The 27,216-nt window shown below is 28.3% G+C and overlaps 1 protein-coding gene across 1 annotated transcript in view; it reads right to left on the reverse strand.

Annotated features, from left to right (window-relative positions):
• The window catches only part of LOC129968141 (homeobox protein 2-like), a 32,940-nt gene extending 6,531 nt beyond the window's left edge, over positions 1–26,409 (reverse strand). Inside the window, exons 1-5 of the mRNA XM_056081962.1 lie at positions 25,464–26,409; positions 20,227–22,020; positions 18,896–19,150; positions 4,717–4,931; positions 893–1,088 (exon numbers count right to left, since the gene is read on the reverse strand). Of these exons, the coding sequence (XP_055937937.1) occupies positions 893–1,088; positions 4,717–4,931; positions 18,896–19,150; positions 20,227–22,020; positions 25,464–26,052 (3,049 nt within the window). The 5' untranslated portion in view covers positions 26,053–26,409. The remainder of the gene's footprint in view (positions 1–892; positions 1,089–4,716; positions 4,932–18,895; positions 19,151–20,226; positions 22,021–25,463) is intronic.
• Between the last annotated feature and the right edge of the window lie 807 nt (positions 26,410–27,216).

The raw sequence follows: 27,216 nt of genomic DNA on the forward strand, positions 1-27,216 counted from the left end.
TATTTATTAAGAATGTTGTCTTTAACAATTAAATCAGTTCTTTTTTTTTTTACTGATTTTACTTTCGTAATTCAATCGCAGATAATAACGGTTTATGCCTATTTAAGATTTTAAGCTAGGCCAAACAGCGCATTACTCTATGAATCCCTAGATGTATCTTCATGAACGGAGCAAGAAATTCTACGAAAGTCAATCATTAACTCTGGTTGAAAATAAAGGATTAATCAAATCTCTACTTCAAATTGGTAATATTAAACGATCAAATAACCACACTAAATGAATATTTTTGTTTACATTTGAGTACGTCGGTTCGGGACCAGAGGATTTTGATAAGACAAAGCGAATGATAATTTTAACCGCGATCACATTAAGCGGCATCCATTGTATGTTTGGAAATCTTCAGCCATCCATGCGGGTAAATATGAAGTGTGCATTGATGCCGGCGGCTGAAATTTTCAGCGCTTCCTACGATTCATAAAACTATTATTGTATGATTTTTTTTAACAGTAAAGCGCTTCGTTTTTCTGTATTGTATATTTATCGTGTCTTCAAACTTTCCTACACGATTATAATTTCTATTGAAGTCCTCTTCTTGTCTTATTAGCATCAGATGTTTTGCTATATATCCACGATGCTGAATTCTGAATGCCGTAATGTATCAAGAAGATATCGTGACAATACTGTCAGGCATTCTGTACTTTTATGGTCCTTACCAAGTCTGTACGTAAAAATCAAGGGTACAATTTACATTTAAATTTTTCAATTCAACACAATAGGAAATAAATGAACCTGTGATTTTTTTTCCCTCTCTTTGAACTTTGTAGACACCATAAAGGAAATAATATTAACGAAAAGGAGTATAATTATCAAAAGAATAAAAAAAATTTCGTACCATCTTGCATGGTGTCCAGAAGCTTAGTAACATCTGCCAATGTCAGAAAGCCATCATATTTGTTGCATGTCCGAAGAGTGTTGATTATATCTTGGTCGGCAACAGGACAAAGCGTTCCGTCAATCACGTGAATTACTCCACCCTTTGGAGCATTAACATCGCCATGTACGATTCGATGTCCATTGACTGTTACAGCCTGCACACAAGAGAAAGGAAAAACATAAATAATGTTACATAAATATTGTTAATGTTGAATTCCTGCAAATCAGATATACGCAATCACAGTGTAATAAACAATAAACATCAAGATCATTTTCTGTGACTTGCGGGTACATGTAGGTTCACGGAAAAAACACTTCCAGAATAACAATTTTTTAGAAAGTTAAGTTGGGGAAAGTTGTATAATTAAATAGATCGTTATTGTACAAATAAATACATTACTCAAAACAAATGAGAAACGTATGAGCTAGTTGATTCGTTCCATTATTAACTTTCCCCCCAAATTTTTATTATTTTAAACGAGCAGCTCTTTTGTGTTTTTCGAAAATAAGACATCATTACTCATTCAGTGCCTTCATATAATGCTATATTATTTTACTATTATTAAGTTCAAAAACTTTTTTTTATGATGGAAATTTTGAATACAATTAGAACCTGTTTATTTAGTGTTTCTTTATGAAACTATCTTATGCAACTACGTATTTTCGAAATCGTTGTTGTCAAGGTTTCAAAATGGAGTACAAGCTTCCATTTGTCACCTAACCGCCAGTGCCGTCGTTGCTCGAATCACTTTTTCGGAACTTGAGAATTATTGCCCTTTAAACAAATTTATTATCTGTGGAATCAGCGTGAGTGATCCCCTTGAAATTGTTCGCAAATGCTCTTGTGTATTATTAATTACAAGCAACTGGCAAATAATAAGTACGAAAATATATATTAATGTGTTATCTTTGGCTATTTATCGCTGGAATACACACACACACACACACAAAAAAAAAATCGTATTTTGTACGTCTTTTTTTCTGTCCCTATTAAAACAAAAATTAGTTCATAACTATAATTGCAATCAACAAATCACATATGAAATTTCTTCTATTTGTCATTGTGTTTTTGAATTAGCGCGTTTACATGCTTATGAAATACAGACGGACAACCTCTTGATGGATTTAGTTTCAAATTTTATTCGTTACAACATTTTAGGTGATAAAATTGCGTACCAAATTTTATTTATGTATCTCTTTAAGTTTTATAGTTATCGTGCTCAGGTGCATTCGGACATCCGGATAAACAGACTTTCTCTACATAGATATTGTTGAAACTTTGTTAGAAATCTACAAATTTGATCTTTTCTACATATTAAATTTCATCTGCCTGGCTCAAAGCTTTTTCATGTTATCTTGCTCACATAGATAACAAACAGGCATAATTCCAAAGATGTGTTTTTCAGTCATATATGTATATATTTGAAATACTCAGATTACAGAGCAATGCTTTGGAACAAATTTGATCTTAGTCACTAACCAATAACGTCTCTCCAAGTTTTGTTCCAAAAACTGTTTTTTAATAAGCGCTATTTGCAAGTTTATTGTTTTTGTTTATTTATGTAAATTGTGATTTATTCGGCACGAGAAAATAACAGCATTTGTTGCTAAAGATCCCAGTTAGTACATTTTCACTGAAATCAACTTTACACTTCTTTGAAATAAAATATAAGCTTTTCGGTGATAAGCCTTTTATTTCAGTATAATTCTTCCTCTAATTTCAATAATGTTATCAAGATGTTATTATCGTTTGCAACAATATCAATATTTTATTTATAGCCTTTAAACGCAAATGCATTAAAACGTTATTAAAACATTTTTAGTGTGCTATTAGTGTTTAATTAGGAAGAATATGCAAAAATAATATTTTGGAACAAAAATAAATATCACTAAAACAAAGAAATTTTAAAGTTTTACAAGATAAAAAAATATTTAAATGATTTTATAATATGATAAGGATTTTAGCTGACATCCTTTCCGTTAGCTGCATTTGACTGCATTAGTTATTGCTTACATAATGCAATGGCTGGTGTAATGAAATTTATCTTCACAAAACTGTTCCGCATACTCTCTAACAAACCTGAAAGTACAGATTGACAGACAGTCAATCCGTAGATGGATTTGGCTCAAAATTTGACAGGTGTCTACACTGCAGACGTTAATCCTTAACTGGGGACGTGCGGTCTGTGAGACCTCTAGCGATGGATTTTTTTCACCCCTATTCTATTTTTAGCTCAATTGAATGGATTGACCCTGTAGCTTCCTGTTCTGTGACCTTCAATACACGTGCACTTTTTCAAACGATATCGGCAGATGCTTTTTAAAATAATTCAGTAATTTCTTCGAGCGCGATCTCTAAGACCGCATCTCCCTGTTAGTGTCCCAGTGATAAACAAGGCTTAGAAGATGGCGCTAAAACTTGGGCCCCGAATTATCATCCAGTTTACTGATCCTATTATGAAGCAGTGCTCCAGACACTTTTAAATGAAGCAGAAAGTGATTTTAGTGATAAGGATAATTGTACAGAAGAGTTTTTCAATGAAAGTTCGCATTCAACTGATTTTGATATGTATTTTCAAACATCATTAATTTTTCTAGTGATAATATATTTTGAAAAATTTATAAAATATATTAATATACCAAGATATATATATACAGAATTTATAGGTTGATTTTTATACTAGTTCTTAACCTGTATGTTTAAAAGGCCCTAGAAAACCGTGCTATGAACGTCACATAAGCCGAAAAAAAAAGAGAGCCAATTTTACCCATTGTCATTTTTTTTTTCATATAATTGTTGAATTTTACATTATATTGTCTTCTATATACCTTCATATACTGTAAAAATAAATATGTTTAAAAAGTAAAAAGTAACATGTTTTTTCAAGAGTATTATTTATTGTAACATGTAATTTGAGAAGAAAATGTATGTTCCAACGTATTTACTTTTTTCAATGACAATGTATTTTGAAAAATTTCTAAAACATATCTATATATCAAGAACAATATCTGCAAAATATATTGGCAGTTTTTCATATTAATACATTCATTAGAAAATTTAATTTGAGTCTAAATGAAATGCGGTCTCGTAGACCGCACCTCCCCAGTTAAGTCCTAAAATTTCACCTCCCCAGTTAAGGGTTAAATCTGTGCACTGAATTTTCTCTATCTAGCCCTCTTCGTTTTGTAATAATCGTATTAACTTACATTCGAAAAGACGGACTTCCTCTGAACGGAAGTTACACAAAATTTGATAAAAATTTGCAAATTTGGTGTAAAGACCGTAAACCAAATTTAAACAGTCTTGTACAAAGCGTTTTTAAATTATCTTTGTCACAGACAGACAGACATTTTCCAAAAATGTGTTTTTAGGAAGGTATGAAACATGGAGATTCGTCAAAATCTAGAGTTCGAATTTATTTTTTTAACGATTACAATACTTTCTCTATATTCTATGTATACAAGAAAGTAAAAAAGAAAGACGTATTAAGTTTACAGTATTACTATACTATGATGTTTTAGAATAAAGATTCGAATCTTCTCTTTTTCATTAATTAATTATCAACACTTCACTTCACTTCACATCACCTTATACATTCGCTTCATGCGAGAAGAATTCTGCTATAATATTTCTTACATCATTTTCTCATTGTAGCGTGAAAACAGCTTGCTAAATATAAACGCGTTTACATTCCTTGTGAAAGGAAAAGTTGCTTTCCTAAAAATAATGAAAAGCGCACATGCTTTCTTTATACCCGTAATAGAAAGAGAGTTTTCACTTACTTCGTTATTGTAATTGTTAACAAAGATGGTGGCGCTATTGGCCCGCGAAGTTAAACGCCCTCCTTGCTTCAGTTGATCCAAACTGATGACGTCCTGGATCACGTGATTCAGAAGAGCCATTGTGAAATCGGGATTATTTTCTCTCCAATGGTCGACTAAATTGGACGGCAATCGAGAGACGGCTTCGTTGGATGGAATGAATAGAGTGTAGGGACCTGAAACAGAAATTTACGTGTTATTTTAGATAAAAAAGATATTAAAAAGTCATTACACATTAATTGAAACAATTTATTAAAGATCAAAAATGGATTTAAAAAATGTCTTCCATATCCTAGAATTTCTTCTATATACTTTTTTATTTTTATAGCTTGATATAAAACTCCTCGATTTTCTTGTATAAGCACAATATGGTACATTTTGTTCTTCATAATTAGGGCTGGGCGATGACGGAACTTCATCATCGCGATATATCGCCCAACACATATCGATATTTTTCGATATATTGTGTTATCATTATTTATAACTATTATAAGTCATAAATAGCATCTTTTAAGTCATAAATAGCAACATATTGACTAATCAGAACGACTCCAAATAAAAAGAAGTTTTAATTTATATAATAAAAATATTTGTTTTCTTTTCAATAAAAATAGTTAGATAATAATTTTTTTAAACCCCTTTGATAAAGTGTGTCAATGCTAAAGCAATATCTGCATGTTATAATTTATAACACTGCGTTTAAAACAAGTATTTTTATATATTAGAATATAACAATATTTATAGAAATATTAACAATAATTCTGTATGAAGGTGAAAAAGAACGAAGAACAACAAAAATAAACTAACCGATAACCAAAACGAAATCGAAAACGCAACTTAATTATGAATGTCGATTTTTTTTGTGTTGCGCTTTATCGTGAATTATTATTAATGATCATGATTTCGATATATCGATATTTTTCGAAAACCGGCATAAAAAAAAAAATCGATTTTTTTTTCGATAAGTCTAAAATTGTCACAGTCCTATTCATAATATAGTGTTTTCATAAATGAATATTTCCTCACCCTCCCCCCCCCCCAAAAAAAAGAATGTGTAACCTTGTTGTTAATCGATAGCAGTTGAAAGCAGCAGTTTAAAATGTTCTTTCTTGAACATTGAGAATATCGAGACAATACGATAACTCATTCCACAATTTTTTCAGCATATCTGTTGTGAATTTTCGAAAGGCTGTAGATATACGTGTCAGACGATAATCGATGTTGTTTTGTTCTCATATAACATCAAACAACAGATGTTTCTTCAACGCTATCAATAGATGTTACGAATTTGACACGCACATCTTCAGCATTTCATAACATCATAGCGGACATGCTTAAAAAAGTACAGGGTGAGTTATCATAACCGCTTCAATTGAATAAATATATCGTATCAGTCTCGTATTAAATACTTATAACTGGGTTGAATTTGAATTTTCAACTTTTATTTTTGATTTTCTATGAACAATAAAGGTGTGCTTTATTTCATTTTCTTTTAAAAGGTCTGTAGAGTTAGGATACTAATTTATGAACATTTTGCACATTTAATAAAATTCAATGCTCAGTTTGAATATTTTCATTGCCTCTGTTGGATGCAAAATTTGATATAGATTTACAGTTTTTGGTGACAAAATTACATACCAAATTTCATCTCTCCACACCATTTCATTTTTGAGTTATCATTTTCATATGCTCTCAAGTATATATACTGAGAAAAGTGAGCCCAAAATTTGATACATATTTACAATTCCAATAATAAATCTATGTATGTAATTTCTATTACTTAAGTATAAGTGCTTTCATGTTATTGTTTTTACATTGGGCATGAGCAAACAAATAGACAGACTTTCTGCAGTCGATAGAAATTATAAATTTTAAGAAAAGATCATATGCTAAAGTTCAGGCTTATTGAAATTCACAGACAGATGAACATAATCTGCTCTGCCCCCCCTCACAAAAACGTTTTTAGCTTTTAGGAAGGTCATCGAAATGTCGAGGAAGAATTTCCTGTGAATTAACAATGTTTTCTTTATGTATACTTCTTATACCACAAAGCATATATTTTATACATTTTGTTGAAATATTAAAATAAATCAACAGAATATATCACTTCTTTACTTTCACGTATTTAAATGTTATTATCCTCAAATAAAATAAGCCAATCACAAAATTAGTGTGAAAATTATTTTCTTTGTTCTCTTTTATAAAGTAATTCGATCTATTTTATTCTTTTCGAAGAAATCTTTCCATTTGCAAAATTGTATAAGAAAATCTATTTCGAATCAATTTGACAAAACTATTTAAGGAATTAATTCACTATACATTTTAGTGTCTTCGAAATTTTGATGCCGCGCCTCATGTAAAATTGTCATTAATTATAGAAATTGCCTTCATTTTTTATTAAAATCTTTTTTTCCTTCTGGTTCTTTAATGAAGTCAATTGATTCATGTTATTGAGATAAAAGTTAAATAATTCGTGGCAATTGAAATTTGAAACTTCTCATCACAATATTAAAAAAAAAACTTATTTAATATTTATCTCATTTTTTGATACTTAAATAGCATACTTTATTTTTTATTTTGTAATTTCTTTTATAATATAATTCTAATGCTGACATTAGAAGAATTAAATTGTTTGTTCCTCTTTGTTACTTAATATCATTTTTTATTCAATTTAAATAAAGAACGATATTAAAATAACATCGTTCTATATTTAACGATACGTTACATTATTAGATTAACTCTAATCTAAATTATAATATTTATTGATTGCGTAATATATTTGATAAGTTTTATTTCAATAATTTGTTAGATTAATATCGTATTATTTCGTATTTATCGCTTTATTTTAGCTCGTTTTTTTTCCTCATACAAAATAATAATTTATTAAAAATCTAAATTCACCAATATAAAAGAATAGTGGAGAAAATGAGTGATCATACAAAATTTTATCTAGTATATATATGTAACCTATGCTGTAAAAAAAACCTATTGAAATGCTGTAAGTACCATGTTTGAATGAGAATAAAGAATCAAAAACATTTTCGGCTTTTTAACTTGATATTCGTAGGAATCCAAAATTTCTTGAACAATTGACATCATTATATTCAAGATTCCAATGCACAAAAAACAAAGAGATGATTGATGTGAAAAACAATAAAAATAAAACTCGAAACCAGAACATCGAAAATGCAGTTTACTAAATAATAAATGCAGAAGCTCGATACATGGATCAAAGGTTATATTACAATAACAAAAGTTCAATCTTTATTGCCTCATTTGATTTTATTGCAGAATATAAATTAAATCTATGTTAATAAAAATTCACTTTCTGTTACATGACCTAAGCGATTAATAAGTTCACTTTTCACCTCATCTACACAGGAAGACAAAATAAATTGTATTCTGAAACCAATATCTTCAATGTTTTAACCCAGTAAAAGTAGATAAAGCATAAGGAAGTGATTGATATATTAGCAAAATTAATGTTTTTGTTAACTTAATGTGTTTATCCTCTCGCTTTTTCTGCTCGAGGTTCCGATGGAGTTCATAGTTGGTCTAAATGAGTTCATTCAACTATCAAATGGATATCAGAAGTTAAATCGTTTGCTAAAATCTTTCCTAACGATAATTTAAAACACTGTTAAATCGTTTTGAAGAGAAAGTTACGCTTTCCGTTGGTGCTTTATTTTATACTAGTCTTTTTTGGCAACCAAATGGTTCATTGGTAATTTTGATTATGTTTACTTTCAATAAAATCTCTTCCTTATTACTACTATCATCATTCCCTTCCTTATTCTTATTCCTGATTCCCTCAAGCAAATATTTTTATATACCACATTGTGGTAAATTAAATACGTATTATTATAATATAGACAAATTCTATTTATTGTGGATACGAACCATCCCAATAGAATCATGTTCCTTATTATCACAGCGTCACATAATTTTCGGTTCATCTTTTTATTTTTGCGATAGTGTAAATTCTTTTTTTAATTCGTCTTGTCAAATACGCAGAATATAAACAGAATCATTCTCCCTCAACTTGTAGCAATGGAAAAAAATCGCATGGTTAAATATTTGATGGAAAAGGTTTGAATTTCAGAGCAACAATGTAATCGAAAGTTGCTCTTTCGGAGCAATAACATTAGGGAAAATATATATGTATATTTTTTTTTAAATTAACAAAATTCAGAAAAAAAATTACACAATTTTTAAATTGATATCATTAACAAATTTTAAGATGGCGTAACATTTTTTGTGCTGTTATATTTTCGGAAATTGTCACTTAAAATGTCAAATTTCGCTTGATTTTTAGCGCCGAATTTCCATGCCGCCTTTTATTTATTTTTATCCATATTTATTTAGTTTGACATGTTTAATTTTTATAAAAATGGAATTTGGTTATCGATTCCTGTGCTAGAGTTCCACAATTATTTAGACTGAAATTTTGATAGCAAACCACTATTTTAATATTTCCAGAATTTAATCGTAAGAAAAATAGAATGATTTCGACCAAATTTTGATTCCATCAAAAGCTAAATTCAAGAATCATAGAAACTGAATTCGTTCAGAATAAAGAATACTAATTCAGGTTTTTATTTTAATAATTTTAAGAATGCTAATAGCAAGAAACATTCTAATTAATAAACAGAAAACTATCTTAATTGAACGAAATGAAAGATCCAATAATAGTCATTAATTAAATTCTTAATGTAAATATTAGAATATTATAATTAAATAAAATGTAGAGAAAATAAATAAATACTGATTCACGAAACGAAAAGAAAATTGTTCTAATGGCACGAATAGAAGCTCTAAGATGCGCAGAGAATTCTAAATTGGAATGTTTGGAATACATTTAAGGCATATCACGTGCGTGTGAATTGATTCATTAGATAAAACTGCCTGGAGATGCATGCTTCTTGACAAATGTTAGATCTTCACTTTGTCTGTGTGTTAGCACTCAACAGACAAGACCATTTGACATAGAGCTATCAAATTTGGCACATATACACTTTGGAGGTTGAGAATATGCATGTGTTTCAATGTTTTTTTTTTTTTTTTTCAAATTTTGATTAAAAATTAAGAGAAATTTGGACGTTTTTTTGCGACAATTTTGAAAAATATTACAATAGGAAAACGATATTTACATCATTTAAAATTGAAAAATTCATTGATATCAATTTCTGTTGTTTAAATTTATTTCAAAATGTAATTAATTTTTTAAAAAGTTAAACGTATTTTCCAGAAGAATCGTAAGAATTCTGAACGAATATTAAAACGTATCACGATTGATAATATGAAAACATAAAAATTCTTGGAAAACACCGAAGTTATGGATAACAGTCACTAATTAAAGTTACATTGGTTTTTCGCTTTATTTTTTTTCAATCCGAATTAATATCGATATTAACAGAAAAAATTAATGAAACAAGTAAAATAGTGAAATTAAACTGTCCTAAATGGAATCATTATTGCCAAAGCAGACTTCAGGAAAACAAGCGATATATTTACTTAATTCTGAAAAGGATTTGCAAAAAATATCAATTTATATTTAAATTACAATTAACATGAAGAAAAAATACTAAATTTTACATTGTTTTAGGTTAGAAATTTGGTCATATTGGCTAGAAACAGAAAAGTGTATCAATTTTTTTAAGAACTTTAGGTGAGCTGGCAGAAAATAAGAGAAATGCGTAGTAAAATTAACAGAACTATGAAAATTGAAATGAAACTTAAAAATATTTTGCTGAAGAAGCTATTAAGGCCAGGTTGCATAAAATATTTAATAAAAACATTTTATCGACCTTTAATCCCGGCGAGCCCGCTGGTTGGCTCATATAAAATAATTTCAAATGAAGAATTAGATTTTTGATTAGAAAAATTAAATATAATGAAATTAGGAAGCAATGTTATTATCAATTTCGCAATAATTTGGTAATACAGAATTTTCTGCGGTTGCATCGCCTTCCGACTACCTCTGAGAGTGGGATTTAAAAGAAAATTTGACAGAGTTCATTGCTTGATCCGCTTTAGCTACCTAGACTAGAAAACTCAATAAAAGTAAAAGGACAAAACAAAGCATTAATTTCAATTTGCAGCCTCAAAAAATAAGCGAAAACAAGAGATTACCAGTAAAATCCGGTCACGACCTTTCCAGTTAAGTACAAAACCAGAACTATTATTCCTAGTTCCCCACTGACCTCAAAAACCGGCCTGCCCAAAAATTAACCTTTGACACTGGATTGCTATATCGTGGGTGAGAAAAAAATCTCCCCAACCACACCTAATTATATTTTCACTAGAGATATTTTTATCAATCTCTCGTAAACATGTGCTATTATTGTAAGCGCCTACGGTCACCTTCCCCACTTGACCAAATATTTTGAGTATTTGACCCCTTTGTGGTTTATAAATATCTATTTATAGTTACCCTGTGCCTTTATAAACACTTATATTATTTATGTTCTATAATATATCCATATGGGACTAATGTTTATTGGCGTCCGTACGTGTAAGGTAATAGGGTTTTAGTTTTGCAAGTAAAATGAGTATTTAAAATGCAACATAGATTTCTGAATAGATGAAAATTAACAGAGTTTTGTTTACTTGTTCAGAACGATTTAATGGAGATGGAATCAACAGGCCAATGAAACACATCTATGCATATTTATAAATAATCAGCTTAATGTTGATGTATTAAATTATTACTAAATAAGCGGAACACTGTTTTCCCATACAACATTAGTGAATAACTCTGTTTCCTTATACAGTGGTTTCTGAGTATTTTTGTTTCTTTAAGTATTTATAGCTTGATCAGATTACAAATACTTATTTTTATCTACCATTTATGGCTATTGAAATTTTTAAAATCCTAATTTTTTTCACTCTTTTTTTTTCTCAATTGTTTTTCACAGTAAATATGCTTAAAAAAACACACGAAGTTGTCCGATCACATCGTTTACTTTCTACAAAATTCTATCTTAAACCAATCTCTTAAGGCAAAATTTATACTTTAATTAAAGCAATTTTACCTTCAGTTTTTTCCCCATCATTTTCGTATAGAATTGTTACTTACTGCTTTCTCCACATTTTTTCTTTTACAATAAGAAGTCTTTTTTTTTAAGTTATGCTATGGTGAATAGCAAAATAAATTAATAAAGAAAGAAAAAAACATAATGAAATCAACTAGATTTCATTATCCCTTTGTTCGATTAAATTATCATAGATTAATAAAATATTGTTCTAATATTATTCTATTCTAACATTTTGTTATGTTTCATTATTCATTAGATAATTTAAAAAAAATTCTAATAATGTCCTAATAGAATTTTTCCTACTTGATTTTCTACTTCATTCTATGAAGACTTTTACTTCGTAATTTTATTAGATTCTCTGTTTATATATTAATATTAACTGTTTTTTAAATGTTTCTAAAATAATAATAAAAACCTGATTTCTTTTAGAAGATGCTTGTTTTTCTAAAAACTTCATAGCTACATATGACTTTAAATTGTTAATATCACTTAAATACATTTTTTTTAATTTCAAATTAGTTTAGACAAAATTGGATCATAGTCATTTTTAAAATATGACTATGTAATGACAAGATTTAAGAAATATTTGACTTAAAATTTTGTTAATATGTGTAATGAAATCAAATGTTTGAATTTATTGAATTTGTTAATGAAATCAAATTGTAAATAAATAATAGTAAAATTTAACTTGCAAAGTAATAAATGATAATGAAATTTAATGGCAAATGAATAATGAAATGTAGCTTACAAAAAGTAATTATTAGGTATAAGTAATTATTAGGTAATCTTACACAATTAACAGTAATACAAGTATCCATTATAATATAAAAAGCATTCTAACTATTTAAATAGGAAAAGTAAAAAAATATCATCACTAAATTTTCTCAAAGCAAATCATAAATATAAATGTATTTAAAAAAATAATTCTTTCAACCGTGTTTAAAAAATGTACCTTATTCATAAGCATAAAGAATAAATGAATTAAAGAATAAATGATCAAAATAATATGATAACCGAAGAAACAAAGACATATAAACAAATCTAACGATACAACAGAAATAGAACGGAAAAGAGTGTACTAAATAAAAAAATTTAAATAATATTTTTTCAATCTTTCATGGAAACATTTTGAATCGTTCTAAAAATAAAGGAAACAGCTGCACTCATTTCGCACCATTCTCAATGCCAAATTTTAAACAAAGGTCGCCATTTTCACGACAAACGATAGAAAGCAATTGTCGAATTACTGAAAAAACGTGTAGTGAAATTGTAACGACACTGAAAATAAAAGCATCTATAATCTACTGTCATGAAATCCGTGAGATTCACTGACTTGTTGATAAAATCCTTTCGGCTAACAAAAGCTCATTTTCTTTTTATAGCTTCCTTTTGTCTGACCAGTTGAAAGTTCTCGATTTTACAGAGATGCTTGTGACCTTATAACGATGTCAGGTTCAGATTATAACCCATCGGCAACTAAAATGCAACATAAGAATAAGAACATATGATTTTTTTTTTCGTTTGGCAGAAATGAGCTTCTATTTTAAACTTGTTTGATTCAAAAGGTATTAAGAATCTATCAATAAATGGTGATCTTTTTATTGAGTTAACCTAAGTAAAATTATTTTAGAAATCTATTTAAAGACATCATTTCAAAACCATATTTTACTGTATTCGCTTATCAATTCGATTATCTCTTGATAAGAAGTTCTTTGTTTCGGATGGTTATTTTGCTTCTGTTTGATTCGAAATTTAAATATGCTTCTTTAAACAAAAACGGCATACTTCAAAAAGGATAAATTCATATTTTCCAAAAGAGATGATGAAGAAAATAGAAAGCAATAATGCGAGTCTCATTATTTTACAGAATATATACTAAAATATCAAATATTTTACAGAATATATATATATATATATATATATTAAAACATCAATACGTCTTCTTGAAACGAAAATTTAGGAATAGATGAATTTTCTATTGTGATATAATTGCGAAATCAAGAAAAGTTGGATTTACTTCATTTTTTATGAAATATTTACTTAAGTTTTCCGAAGTAGATTTTGAAAATGGTAAATTATAAACAATTTTAATAAAAAAAATCATCTTGCTGATTTTCATATTTTCCATAATAATTTATTCATTGAGAATTAACATATTCAATTAAAAAAATCATATTTAAGATGATAATTTCCGAATGTTTTGTGTACAATTACATCCATTAAAAACTCAGAACAACGGTGCTAGAAATTTTGCATCACTTAATCGCATAAAACATCACAGCAGAGATATCGCGTTCCAGCCTCTGACTATTAGTTAAATTACAAAACTTAATTTTAATTTAATTATGATCTTTTAAATAAAATTTAAGATTGGTTTACAAAGCGTAAAAATGCAAAATTCGAAAGAAATTTATATAATATTCGTTAAAGTAAGAAATTCGTTAAATTAAATTAAGAAATTATTAACACAAAATTTGTAGAAACTTTTCAAAACAATTAACACGACTGACTGTCATAAACCGCTAAAGTTCAATGCGAGTTGCTTGCAGAGATTGCAGATGTTGAAATTTTTAGATACTTTAAAAATATTGAAAGCTATTTAATAAAATTCAAATATGATTTTTAGAAAAAATGATTATGACATCAAAATCTGTAATCCGGATTGTCAAATAATTTCAAGCAACTTGAGTGCGAAAGATATTTCAGAAAGCAATTCTTTTAGTCAGTAATATTATAAAAAAATGCATCAAGGGTAAAAAAATCAATGCAAAAAAAAAAAAAAAAAGCAAATTCAGAAACACTAAAGTGCTTATGTAGTAGAAAACGTTTCCAGAAGAATAATCAAAAAGTAAAAGCTTCGCAGAAGTTAAAAAAAAAAAAAAAAAAAAAAAATCAAAACTTAAGTACTCCAATTTATCAGTAAACCAAAAAATCATACAATAATTAAAGTTCAATACATACTATTTCAGCAAAAGAGAAGCTTAATGGCTTTGATTTTGCATGATAATAATAAAATAAGATTAATCAATTCTTCCCCGTTTTCAAAATAATAAAATACAAAATAACAAATTAATATTCATTGTGTAACTTTTAAATCAACATTGAAGAAAATTTTGAATGAAATGTAACTGGCAATTTGACTTGAGAACGTACTTCACTAACAATCAAGACAGTCCGGATGTATAAAGTTGGAAAAACGGATCGTATTTTTTTCTCATTAACAATTTTTTTGTTCATCGAATTCCACAACAGCTTAAATCCTTGCAAAAACTGGTACAGAAACTAGGGAAGCTAGTTTTTCTCCTTTTACCATTAAACTAAAATGTTGAGAACTTCTTGAATATAATTACTATTTAAAAGAGAATATGAACTATTGTGCAGTGATAAACCAATGTGTTCACACGTTTCTTTTCTTTCCTTTCTTTATTTGCCTTTCGTCATTGTTCGCATGGAAATTGTATTGTCGAAGATATTCGTGAAGAAATAGAGCGTTGGTTATATCTGATTTATTTTGTTAATACTGAACATCGTCATTCCTCGTAGTATATGTTTAACTTTTAATTGATTTTCGGTACTTTGTAGAAATTTATTTCATAAGATAATCAAGGCATATTTTTAAATTTTAATTAGATATGAAAGGCATCCTAACTGGCACCATGAACTTTAAACTTCATATCACTGAAAAGCAACGATGTATGGATATTTGTAGAGCAATACCATTCATAAGCCTTCTGACATAAGGATAATTTTCATCCGTCTTTCCCTTATTCGCATCTTACTACCACAATGTTTTTTGATAAGATAAGATTAGATAATGCACAATCATTATTTGCAATTTTTTGTAAAGCAGGTTCTACTGTAACAATTACGGCATATGACGTATGTCTGTCTAATTGTGTTATATTACAGAAAGTTAACATATTTATTCATGGTATAAAGCAATACAATGTTTTTTAAACATAATAAAGCTTATAAGTTGACATATTATTTGTAAATTGCGATGAACTACGTGTTGAAAAAATAATTGAAAACGATCTACAGAACAAACCGTTAGACCTAGATTTATATTAAATTTGGCAAGTATTTTTATTCATAGATGCTGGCTATAAAGGATTTTTTTTCAAAACTTTAATTAGATTTTTAATTAAAAAAATAATCAAAATTTCACCGTTCTTTAATAAATTTAAAATATATTACTGCCTCAAAATCATATCCAAAAAGTTTAAATTACAAAAATAAATAAATAAGATTTTTAAAGGTGCCAATTTTATTTACATATATTTTTTAAAATTTTTAATAAACTTTTAAATATATTTTGGAACAATACAAACTTTAGAGTTATTTCTAATTAAAATTTTTATGTTATTTCTCAATTTTAGGACATATTATTGCACAAAACCCATTTTTTACACAGATTTAAACATTAAAAATTAAAAGCTTCGATGATTCCAATTTTCTCTGAGTAGAATTTTTTTCTCGGTTTTAATAAATTTTTAAGAATATTTAAAATTTTATTTATTGTTTAGCTCTTAAAATGTAGTTTTTGTTATTGAATTTATACTCAAATGCGTTATGACAATATTAAATGCATTTTAATGTGTTTGTTTTAATCTATGCACAATTAAAAGTAAATTTTAAAAATAAATAGAATAAAAATAGACAAATAAAGACTAGAAACGTTATCCTGCTAAGATGTTTGAATCACTTTTATTATTTTTTAAATGTGATTATTTTGACAAATAGATATTCTAAAAGAATATTCTAATAATTATTGTGAACCGAATCTTCTTTTTATTTATTTACTCGTTTTATGTAAATAATTATAGGAAATATTATATAGGAAATTATTGGTTTATTCTTTTTTTAATAGAGTAAGCAATGAGAAGATATATAAAAATAATTAAGAAATATGTTTTGAATATTTGGGGAAATGTCATCATGTAACCAGTTACTATAGAAATGTACTTTTTTAACAGATACACAACTGAATATCAAAGGATTACATGTTCAATGAAAATAAACTAGAACGTGACTAATTTTAGAAAGAAAGTAGCCATTTTTATTAAATGTAAAGTAAAACAAAAGCCTATCGATATAAGAAGATTGCGTGTCAGAAACAAAACAATGTTCCGTTCGAAAGATTCTTCACAATAAACAGCTGTAATTAAGAATTACTGAACCAAAGAGCTAAAAAAACATAACGCACACCTGGAAGTCTAAAATTACTTGTGCGCTTTCATAACAGGAAGATTTCAATATAAAATCTTCCATTGGGAAATATTTCCTGCTCTTTTGTTTTAATTGTTTAAGACAAAGAACAATTCATAAATAGTATTTCCGTCGTTTGCTTGTTTTTCAGATAAAAGGAATAACAGAACAGAAATTAATTCTTAATTCTTTAGACAACAGTAACTGTATTTCTAATGAAGAAAGCTTAACTACTTATGGAAATCATGCACTTAATGTCTGTGATCAAGATTTTACTCTTAAAAGAGAAACGGTTCGTTTAAATGCATAAGTTTTTGCAATATAAACAAATACTCTTCCTGGATCTTTTTAATCTGTTTATCTTAGCTTTTCTGGTTTATGTCTATGACAAAAAAAGAATATAATTATGAAGCAATTAATAAATGTAGAATTGTCAAATAAAAGATACAACATAAATCTAACACTAATCCTCTAAGAAGCAATTCCTTTGTTTAAACTGGGTCTATTGCTTTACGTTTGTTTCAAGAAAAAGAAAAGATACAATAGAAACAAATTGCATTTAGAAATAGAAAACTAGGATAGTGGAAAAAGGATGCATTCAGTTGCATCACTTCCATTAGTTAAAATCGGAGAAAGGACTGTTTGCATTTTATTTAATAATATTATACTAAAGCAGTTATTAAATTTAAATAAACAGGATTAACTTTGATAAATTCATATTCCGTATGCAAAGAAAAAAAAAAGATATTTTACAATATGGATTGTTCTTTCTGTATCAGAATTCCAATCCTTTCATTCGATACAAAGTTTTTCTTATAACTTGTAGAAGTCATCTGTTTAAAGAAAAATATAGTCTGCTTTTTGAAAGATTGAATATCATTTACAAGAACGAAATTAAAGTTTATTGATGAATGCAGTAAATGCAGAAAACTAAATTTATGGACATATTTGAATCTACAACTTCAAAATCAGTTTTTTTTGTTGTAAAATTCTATTTTTTAAGCGATCAATACCGATTTATAATACCTCTTTATACACGAATTTATATAAAGCCATATTCATATTTTCACTGTCCAAAAATTGATGGTTTGTGTGGTACTGAATTTGTGTTCTATAGTCAATGGAAGGAAACCTTCGGTATACTTTACGAGAAACTATATCTTCGATTTAAATTTATAGTTAATGCAAAAAATGTCGGCTAGATAAGAATTTACTTTTTGTAACTTTAATCTTATTGAATAGGTTTCTCGCTTCATTTGCATATTTAATTTAACATCTAATTTTGATAAGCTTTGTATATCTTAGAATTCTCAGAAGATATTATAGGAATTCTTTTATTTTTTGCATGGGTAATACGAACAGCCCTATTTCCTTCAAAATGTCGTATTCTTTAATCTTTTCGAAGAGTTATAGTATGCTAATATTCGTTGCAGGATTAGAATATATGTCGGATAAATTTTTCACTGAATAGAATTTGCTCAAAATTTGATAGAAATCTACAAATTTGGTGTATTCATCTAGTTTAAAGGGCTATTCAGTTATCTTTGTCACAGATAGACTGATAGACGGACAGACATTTTTCAAAAATGTGTTTTTGGAAATCAGGAAACACAGAGATTCAATAAAATCTCGAGTTCGAATTTTTTAATGATTACAATACTTTCTCTATACTTAGTATACAAAAAAGTAAAAAGTGGACAAAAAAAAGTGTTGAAATATTTTATAAATTTTACTTTTTATAAACTACTCCTTGCTTGTCCACAACTTTTTAGTCTTCACTATTTGTATGGCGCTGTATAACTAAAAGTCAGTTTTATGCTTTTAAATGCAATAAATCAAATCAACTTTTCTCGAGCATTTCCACTAATAAACATAAAAATGCTGAATCCACTTACCATCCACTGTTAGCATAGATTCAATTTCCTGGTCCGAAAGGCCAACGAATTCGAAAAAGGCATCAGCATTCAGAGAACGAGCAATTTCTCTAATAGATGTGCCGAAATTCTCACTGGGCAGTCGTCTCAGAGGAGCACAACTCTGAGAGCAATCGCATGTCCCACTTCTGTCCGAACGAGTATCTGAACGGGCATCCAATTGAAGACCTATTACTCCTGTGCTAGTGGTGAAGCTATCACTGGTAGGTTCTAATTCTAAAGAAACAGACAATTCTATAACTCTTAAACATGATAATGAAACAAGAATTAAAATGAGAACAACAATTTGAAACTCAAAATTGTTTCGAACATGCAAGTCTATAACTATATTTCAGAAACAATTTACTTTTTCATCAGACACTTATGAAGTATTATATAAAATTTTTCTGTACATTCAGTACTTTATTTTGGTGCTTCAATGAATGTAAAAGTTTAAAAAAAATCATTTAAATTAACTAAAAATTTATTTTCTTAATTCATCAAATTTCTTATATATTTAAGATAAGTCAGATTTTAAAATTAAAATAATGAATTGTTGTACGCATAAATCCGGGTAGTATACATATAATTTTTTGGGTTTCCTAATACTTCATTCAACGATTTTGATCTTTTCAGTTTTCTATTACTTTTTTAATAATTGACTATTTTACAAGCTTATAGAATTTTAAACCTTCATTGAACTTATTTATAACCTTTCTATTTTTATTTTTATATTACTATTTTTATATTACTATTTTTATTTTTATAAAAGCAAATAGCCAGCTATTCGAAAACTGTGTGACCATTTTAATGCATTGAGTAAAATTTTTATTTTGAACTTTTAACTATCAATTTGAAATTCCTGCTGTTCATCATTTCTGATGCCTGTTTCGGATTAGTTATGGAATAAGATGCTAACCTTTCATTAAAAAAAAAAATAAGATTTAAAAAAAATTGAAATAATCGAATAAAAAATGTTAAAATGTTTCAATCAATTCCCTTAATTTGTACTTATGGTATATGCTTCGATATTTAATCCTTAATGCTATGATAGAATATCACCGAAACTGAAATTCAAAAGAAAATTGACATGTAGCATGAATCAGTGCAAATTTCTCACAAAATAATAATCTTGTTTGTGGTTTTTTCAACAATTTTTTGATCAATAATAATAATAATACTTTAATTCAAAATTGTAAAAGAATTATTTTGACTTCCACTGATCAACAACAACAAAAATATTTCCAAGCAAATTATAAAACATTTATTAATAATTCAGTTCCTCTTTAGATTAAGAACCAAAAATAAATTACCTTTTTGCTGTATTAAAGTAACATCTTCCCCAACTACGTTAGTAGTCCCAATATTTGAGTCGACATCATCGTCTTCCTTTTTTTGTACATCAAATGCTTGAATCTGTGTTTGAACATCGTCTTGCGATGGCAAAGATGGAATAAAATAGACCTGGTCACTGAGATTCCCTTGGCTAGTTGTATTTCTGTTGCCGAAGATTTGTTGAGTGCTTACATCTTTGTCAGTGGAAGTCTGATATCCACCGTCAGTTTCTGTAGACGTAAAGATGTCTGTTTCTATTAATTTCTGCTGATTCAATGCATCTTGGATTGATGTGGGTGGCCGATTGGTATTACCTCCAATATTTCGTTTGCCATTATTTTGGTTATTGTAGTTAGTGTTTGGGTTTTGATTATTAATTTTAGAAATAGCTTGAGTATTTAAATTTTGGTTATTATTTATCGTATAAAAATTTTGTTGTTCTGGAGAGATGCGATTATAGTTAGTCTTGCCTCTAATTGGTTGCTGTGCCCTCCAAGTATTCTGACCTAAATTTGGTTTCTGTACGTTATTGTACTGATTGTTGTTTGGTACTTGTTGTGTCCCCCCAGCATTTTTTAAAGGTCCTTGATTCGTATTCTGATTATTATAGTTTCCATTAGAAAGTGGCCTAAAACCTTCACCTCTGTACCCTCTTTGAACTTGACCAGGATAAGAAGGATATACTCCTGGCTGATTACTCTTCTGTGTAAAAACTTGTTCATCATTTTGCTGTTGTCTTCCTGTGTTTTGTACATATCTATTTCTTTGAACATTAGAAAAACTCTGAATTTTGACTTGATTAACTGGTTCTCTGACATCGATATTTTTATTGGTCTCATAATTGTTCTGAGCTTCAAAACTATGAGAAAACTCGTTGACGTAATTTGTTTGGAAATTCTGTTGAACATTATTAGGCCCCACATTGTCGTTACCAAGATGAGCATTATTTCGTCCTTGATTGTGGTTACCATGATGAACAATATTTTGAGCTTGGTTATTATTACCTTGATAATTCTGTTGAACATTATTTTGACCATGATTGTTGTTTCCTTGATAATTCTGTTGAACATTATTTTGACCATGATTGTTGTTTCCCTGATAATTTTGTTGAACATTATTTTGACCATGATTGATGTTACTCTGATAATTCTGATGGCTTTGATCGGGAAACGTTATACCATTGGCGTAACCATTAGGATCAGGTTGAGAAAATACATTCAAAGGTCTATGTTGTTCAATATTTTGGTTCTGTTCGTAATGTATTTGTTGCTGACGTGGTTCTTGTGAAATTTGAAATGAATTGTCATAATTATTATTCGAAGGCAACTGGTTCCTTGGGCCTCCATTTTCCGGATATCTTTGGGATTCAAATATTGGGTTTGGAATTTTTGCTTCTGCGTTATGGAATTCTTGAGGAGGAACATCAGGTTTTTCATTCAAAATTGGTGCATGTTGCTCTGGATAGGGTTGAGGAACATGATTTTGCTGTATGGGTGGATGGATATTTGTCGGCTGTCGTATGTTATGTGGTTGTTGAACGTTGTTTGGTTGCTGTACATTGTGCGGTTGCTGGACGTGATTTGCTTGCTGAACGTTGTGTGGTGGTACATTGTTTGTTTGTTGCCCATTATGAGATTGCTGTATGTTAGTTAATTGGTCATGGACATCACCGGGTAGTAAGAGCCTTATCTCAGGAACGTTGTTTATAGCAAGTGGGTAGGTAGTGATTTGTGGTCCTTTTTCTTTAGCATGGATTGTAGAAACTCCATTTCCTGTGAGAAAACAATGCAAATTAGTTTTTTTTCTACAAACAGTAATTGTATGCATTTTTGCAATTGTATGCAAAACAGCATTTTTATGAATATGAAATGTTACTTTCTTATGATTTACATTGATATGCATATTGGAATTAATACAAATACAATGAAATGTTCTAAAGCGCCATTTCAAAGGATCAATAATTATGTTAATATAAAATATTGATGATGAACATTTACTTTTCACGATACTTCATAATTATTTATTTATTAAAATCGGAATAATATACAAAGAAATTAGAAAACTTTACAGAGAAAACCCTACAATATTAATCAAAACGCAAGTTAAAAACAAAATCGAAAACTTGTGCATTCATTTATTTATTGAGTAGAAATAATAATATATAACTTCATTTTTTTTTTACGCTTTGCTCTCGGAAAAGTAATATAATGCATAATTATTCATCTAATATAAGGACTTGTTTATTACTTCTATAAAATTAAAAAAATAATTAATAAAACATCAAAATGATGCATCGTTTTGAATGCTGTTTGAGAGGAGACATCCGAGTGCAAAGAGTTAACTCACAAATCATCCTTTATTCGTTAAAGAAAGCTTACGTGCTTGATATGATAAAGATAAAAAATCAAGATTTATTTAAAGGAACTATAAACATTTCAATAACAACTATAAAATTTCATAAATGAATAATTTGTATTCGCTTTGAAAAGTAGAAAGTTTATAAATTATCCTTTAAAAATGAATCTAACAGAAGGCTTCTTATGATAGAAAAATAAAATATTTTGCCCTTTCCCGAAACACGTTCGTATTTAGATACGTTTAATACGCATTCTATTCATTAAAATCATATGAAGTTTTATACAACAATGTTTACAAATATTATACATCTGTTAAATATACTTTTAATACTATAATAATCTTTAGAGAATAGTTAAATGCAAAATATCATATATATTTTTTGATTTCCAAGTTACACGACATTCATTATTTAAAATTTTTTTAAATTTTTTTTATTATTTGCATATTTAAATTAAAATAAATTCACCGTAATTATTAACCCTATGCTTATACATTATGCTAATTTTGGAGTATTTTATAAGATAACTGATTTGTGGTTTTGAAATTGAAAACTATCACATCACAACACCTATTCGATTTGCCATTAAAAAAACAAATACTTTAAAAAACTTTTTTTATTATTTTATAATTAAAAATCATTCGTTCTATTTGTCTTAACTTTTCTATCAAATATTAAATTTTACTTGTGAAAAACTTGCCTTTATTTATAACTGAAATTTCGATAATATTCACTGTCGAAACCGTCCCTATTCCCTTAAGAATAGGATAATATGGAAAAAATTTCATTTCTATTATAGGATTGTAATTCAATAAAATTCTGTTCGTTTTCACAGAAAAAAAAATTATTTAAATCCTCTCTCAATAAAATGCTGGTCAAATTCTTCTCAGAAAAAATAAATTATTTTCATTTCCGTATTAAGTGATGAAAATTCAAACAATGGCTGAGTTCATCCTCCTCCGCCCCCCCCCATTTAAGACAGTTATTTGAATCAAAAAGCAAAATATCCTTTTTATATCATTTGAAATGATTTAAGAAGCCATAATAGTTGTCACATAAATCAAATTTATACTGCTATTAATATTTCTTGCTTAAACGAGCAAAGACAGAATAGGGTAAAAGTTTAGTTTAGTTTAATTGATGTCGAATTTCGAATATGAATAATTATGAATTATGATGAGACTAAGAGGGCGATGCCTAACGTACCACCTATTCTTCAAACATTCGTCCCTTGCAGCAGAAGGATATTTCATACATGATGATTTCATTTTTAGAAATTGAGAATCTTTTTTAAGAAAATAATCTTTTAAAATTCCTTTTAAAATTTAAGAATAAAAATCTTATTAAAAACAAATAATAATGATAAAGATTAATAAGCTGAAAAACTTTACCCAAATTTTAAATAAGCTATAATTTAAAAAAAATAAGTATGTTCTTTTATGTGATTCATGTACGTAAAAAAAATTTAAAAATTAAGAAAAATTTTATATTAATACTGAATAGAGATACATTTTTATTAGTTCAAACAGCTAGGTTTTATTTTTAATCAAATACAAACAGATTAGAATGTATGTATTATCATTAGTACTTGTTTATAATTAACTTAAATCCTCATTTAAAGAGTAATTTTTCCAAAATTTCTATATATTCTAACTAGAAATTACATTTCGATTACTTTCAGAAATTCTAACCATATTTAATAAAAGTATATAAAATTATATATACTAATTGCATCGCATAGATTACGTAATGTTTGTTAACTCTTAGACTCCGGCTAGTATGAGAATTTCAGTATTTCAAAATTCTGGATAGTTTTCACTGCACATAAACCGAATAGAATCGTCTCATCCATATGAGCGGCTGATTGCAAATACTTTTCAGCCTTAGATTCCAGTATGCACCCGAAAACGTCCAAAGCAGTTTTGTTAAACAGTGCGATTTGGAACAAGTCCGGGCTCATCCGATAAAATAACATATTTTCCAGAATTTTACTTTTACTATAAAAAAAAGAAAGAAAATCATTTCGATTTATTTTAGCTATTTTTTCATATTTGAAATAATAGTTAAAATTTTATAGTAATTCTGTTTTATTGCAAATTTCGTTAAAATTTAGTGGAATATACAACAGAAATATTCCAAAAAATTCTTTTAAAGGAAATAAATTAATAAAAACCTTGGAAAATTTTAAAATTATTTAGAATCCTAAGGTATGTCAATTCAACATATAAAACTATGAATATTTTATTTTTCAGTTTTATCAAAACACTGCAATAGTAAAGTAAAACAATCTGCAGCGAAACATATATTGAATACTCTGTTACGCCAAATTATAAATAATTTTTGAATACACTCTTTTGTTGCTTTTATTAAAATTTCCTTTTTACATTTTTAGAACAACTAAATGCGTTCGGAAATATCAATTAAAAAGAATTACTCAAATTTCAATTAAATTAACAGACAAATAATGTACATAAAAAAAATCCTAAAAAAAAGAATTTATATGATAATAAAATCTATTTTAAAGTTATAAAGAAATTTAATAAAAATTGAAATTTTTGTTTAACGATGAACTTTGCCATTTTCTTGTGTCTATCAATTATCGCAATAAATAATATATATAGAATTTAAATTACTTTAATCAAAATTACTGTGACTCTCATTTTCGAACATATTGCAGAAAAAAATTTCGGATATTAAATATAAAATACTTTTAAAAAATGCTTCGAGTTCGAGATATTAATTCGCAAGATAATTTTTTTTAAAATTTAAAGTCATTTAACTTTTTTACTGCATAATAATAGATGAAAAATAACTGCAAATCTTGCATAATTTTAATTTACAGAAAACGTTATTAATTACCTCCAGGTGGCACTATGTATCCATCCAATAATTGAATCTGCACTTGATGTTGAGATGTGGATTCCGACTTAAAATTTGGCAACACCTTCTTCTGCCTGACCGCATGAGGTGGAAGTGGTGGTGGATTAGCTACTGGTGGAAACTTAGGTCTCTGATAGACAGTTGGATTTCTTTTGTTGGATCCTTCAGATGCACCGAAATTCACCATTCTGTGGTATCTTGATTGAGTTGGCGAAGCTCTTACTGGAGGGCCAAAATTTTTCACTTGGCTTTGCTGACTGCCACTTGGTTTTGGCTGTTGTTCTCTATCGTTTTCTTGACGTGGTGGGTATATTAAAAGATAGCTTTTTCGAGTTTCTGATGTGGCAATGTCCGTTTCATTCTGATCTTTTGGATTGGAGAATTTTTTTACGAATTGAGATGTGCTTAGAGCTTCAGGTTCCCCCATAGGTTTCCAACCACTGAACTGTACTTCCTTCGATGTAGCTGGAGTGGCTTCGCCTGCGTATGATAAAATATTGCTATTGAAAAACTGAAGTGAGAACAGTACCAAAAACAATATCAGCCTTTTTTGGTATGATGGCTCCATGATGTCTGATAGTAGAAAAGCGAGTGGATTCTATTGATTAAACACTTGGAAGTTAAATTTCTAAGGTAAAAACAGCCTAGAATTAATTCCAAATGGCACTTAAATGACCACAATTCGAATTTTAAAGCTGTCTTATTAGACAATTAATCAATTTAATTTTTTAACTATCAGAGAAATTTTAAAGTTCAATTTTTACGAAATCCTGTATGTTATCCATTTTCAAAACACTCTGATTACAATAAAGTAATAAGGAACATTCTCGTCAAATGCTGTCTATAACAACCACTAAGAAGACCTGTTTTGTTGCCGGCTTCGAATTCGAACACTTGCAAAGAAATCCCCACAATTTCATCCCACATGTGCTTATATGTCAATGGCCACGTGAGGAAGAGGGGGTGGACGGTAGATTCGAAGATCTTATGCATGACGTCACTGATCCTAGAGAAGAAGTTTCTGAAGATGGTCCCCTAACCTGTAAAAAACTGGTCCAATCAAAAAGCGCGGGAGAAGCGAGAGGAAGGATGAGCAGGTCTCGCTGTCCTACTTTCGCTCCTCCATGCCTCGAGGTTAAAAATTCGATCGTGAATGATTCTTAGGAATATGGGGTTACTTGTTTGTCTTGACGAAAATAAGAGATGCGATATTTTATGCAAACGAGGCAATCACGTTGTGGCTAGATGGCGAAGGTGAAAGTTTTATTTTTACAAAAAGGATAGTCTCTCACTTTCCTTGTTTATTGTGATATTCTAACTGTCGCTGGTGTGAAATGTGGTAGGAACATCGAATTCAATAAAAATAATTCTTCCGGTTCAGTTTGTTCGGAAGACAATAAAATACATCCTGCTTTAGAATTTTGCACACGCTTAAGAGCAGAAATAAAATGGAATTTCTTATTTATTTTCTCATAAGATAAGGAGTTAAAATAGTTGCTGATATTTTAAAATATATACTGACGATATTATTTCCTTATACTTTTTTCTTTCTAAAAGAAGCTAATAAACTAGAATAATACTTGCTCTCAATTCAAAATATTTAAAACGAAAGCATTAAAATCGTTTTCAAATTATATAATGAATGCATTATCGTTTTCAAATTATATAATGAATGCATTATCGTTTTCAAATTATATAATGAATGCATTATCGTTTTCAAATTATAAAATAA

Source organism: Argiope bruennichi, chromosome 5, assembly GCF_947563725.1.
Source record: "Argiope bruennichi chromosome 5, qqArgBrue1.1, whole genome shotgun sequence".
In the NCBI taxonomy this organism is placed as follows: domain Eukaryota; kingdom Metazoa; phylum Arthropoda; class Arachnida; order Araneae; family Araneidae; genus Argiope; species Argiope bruennichi.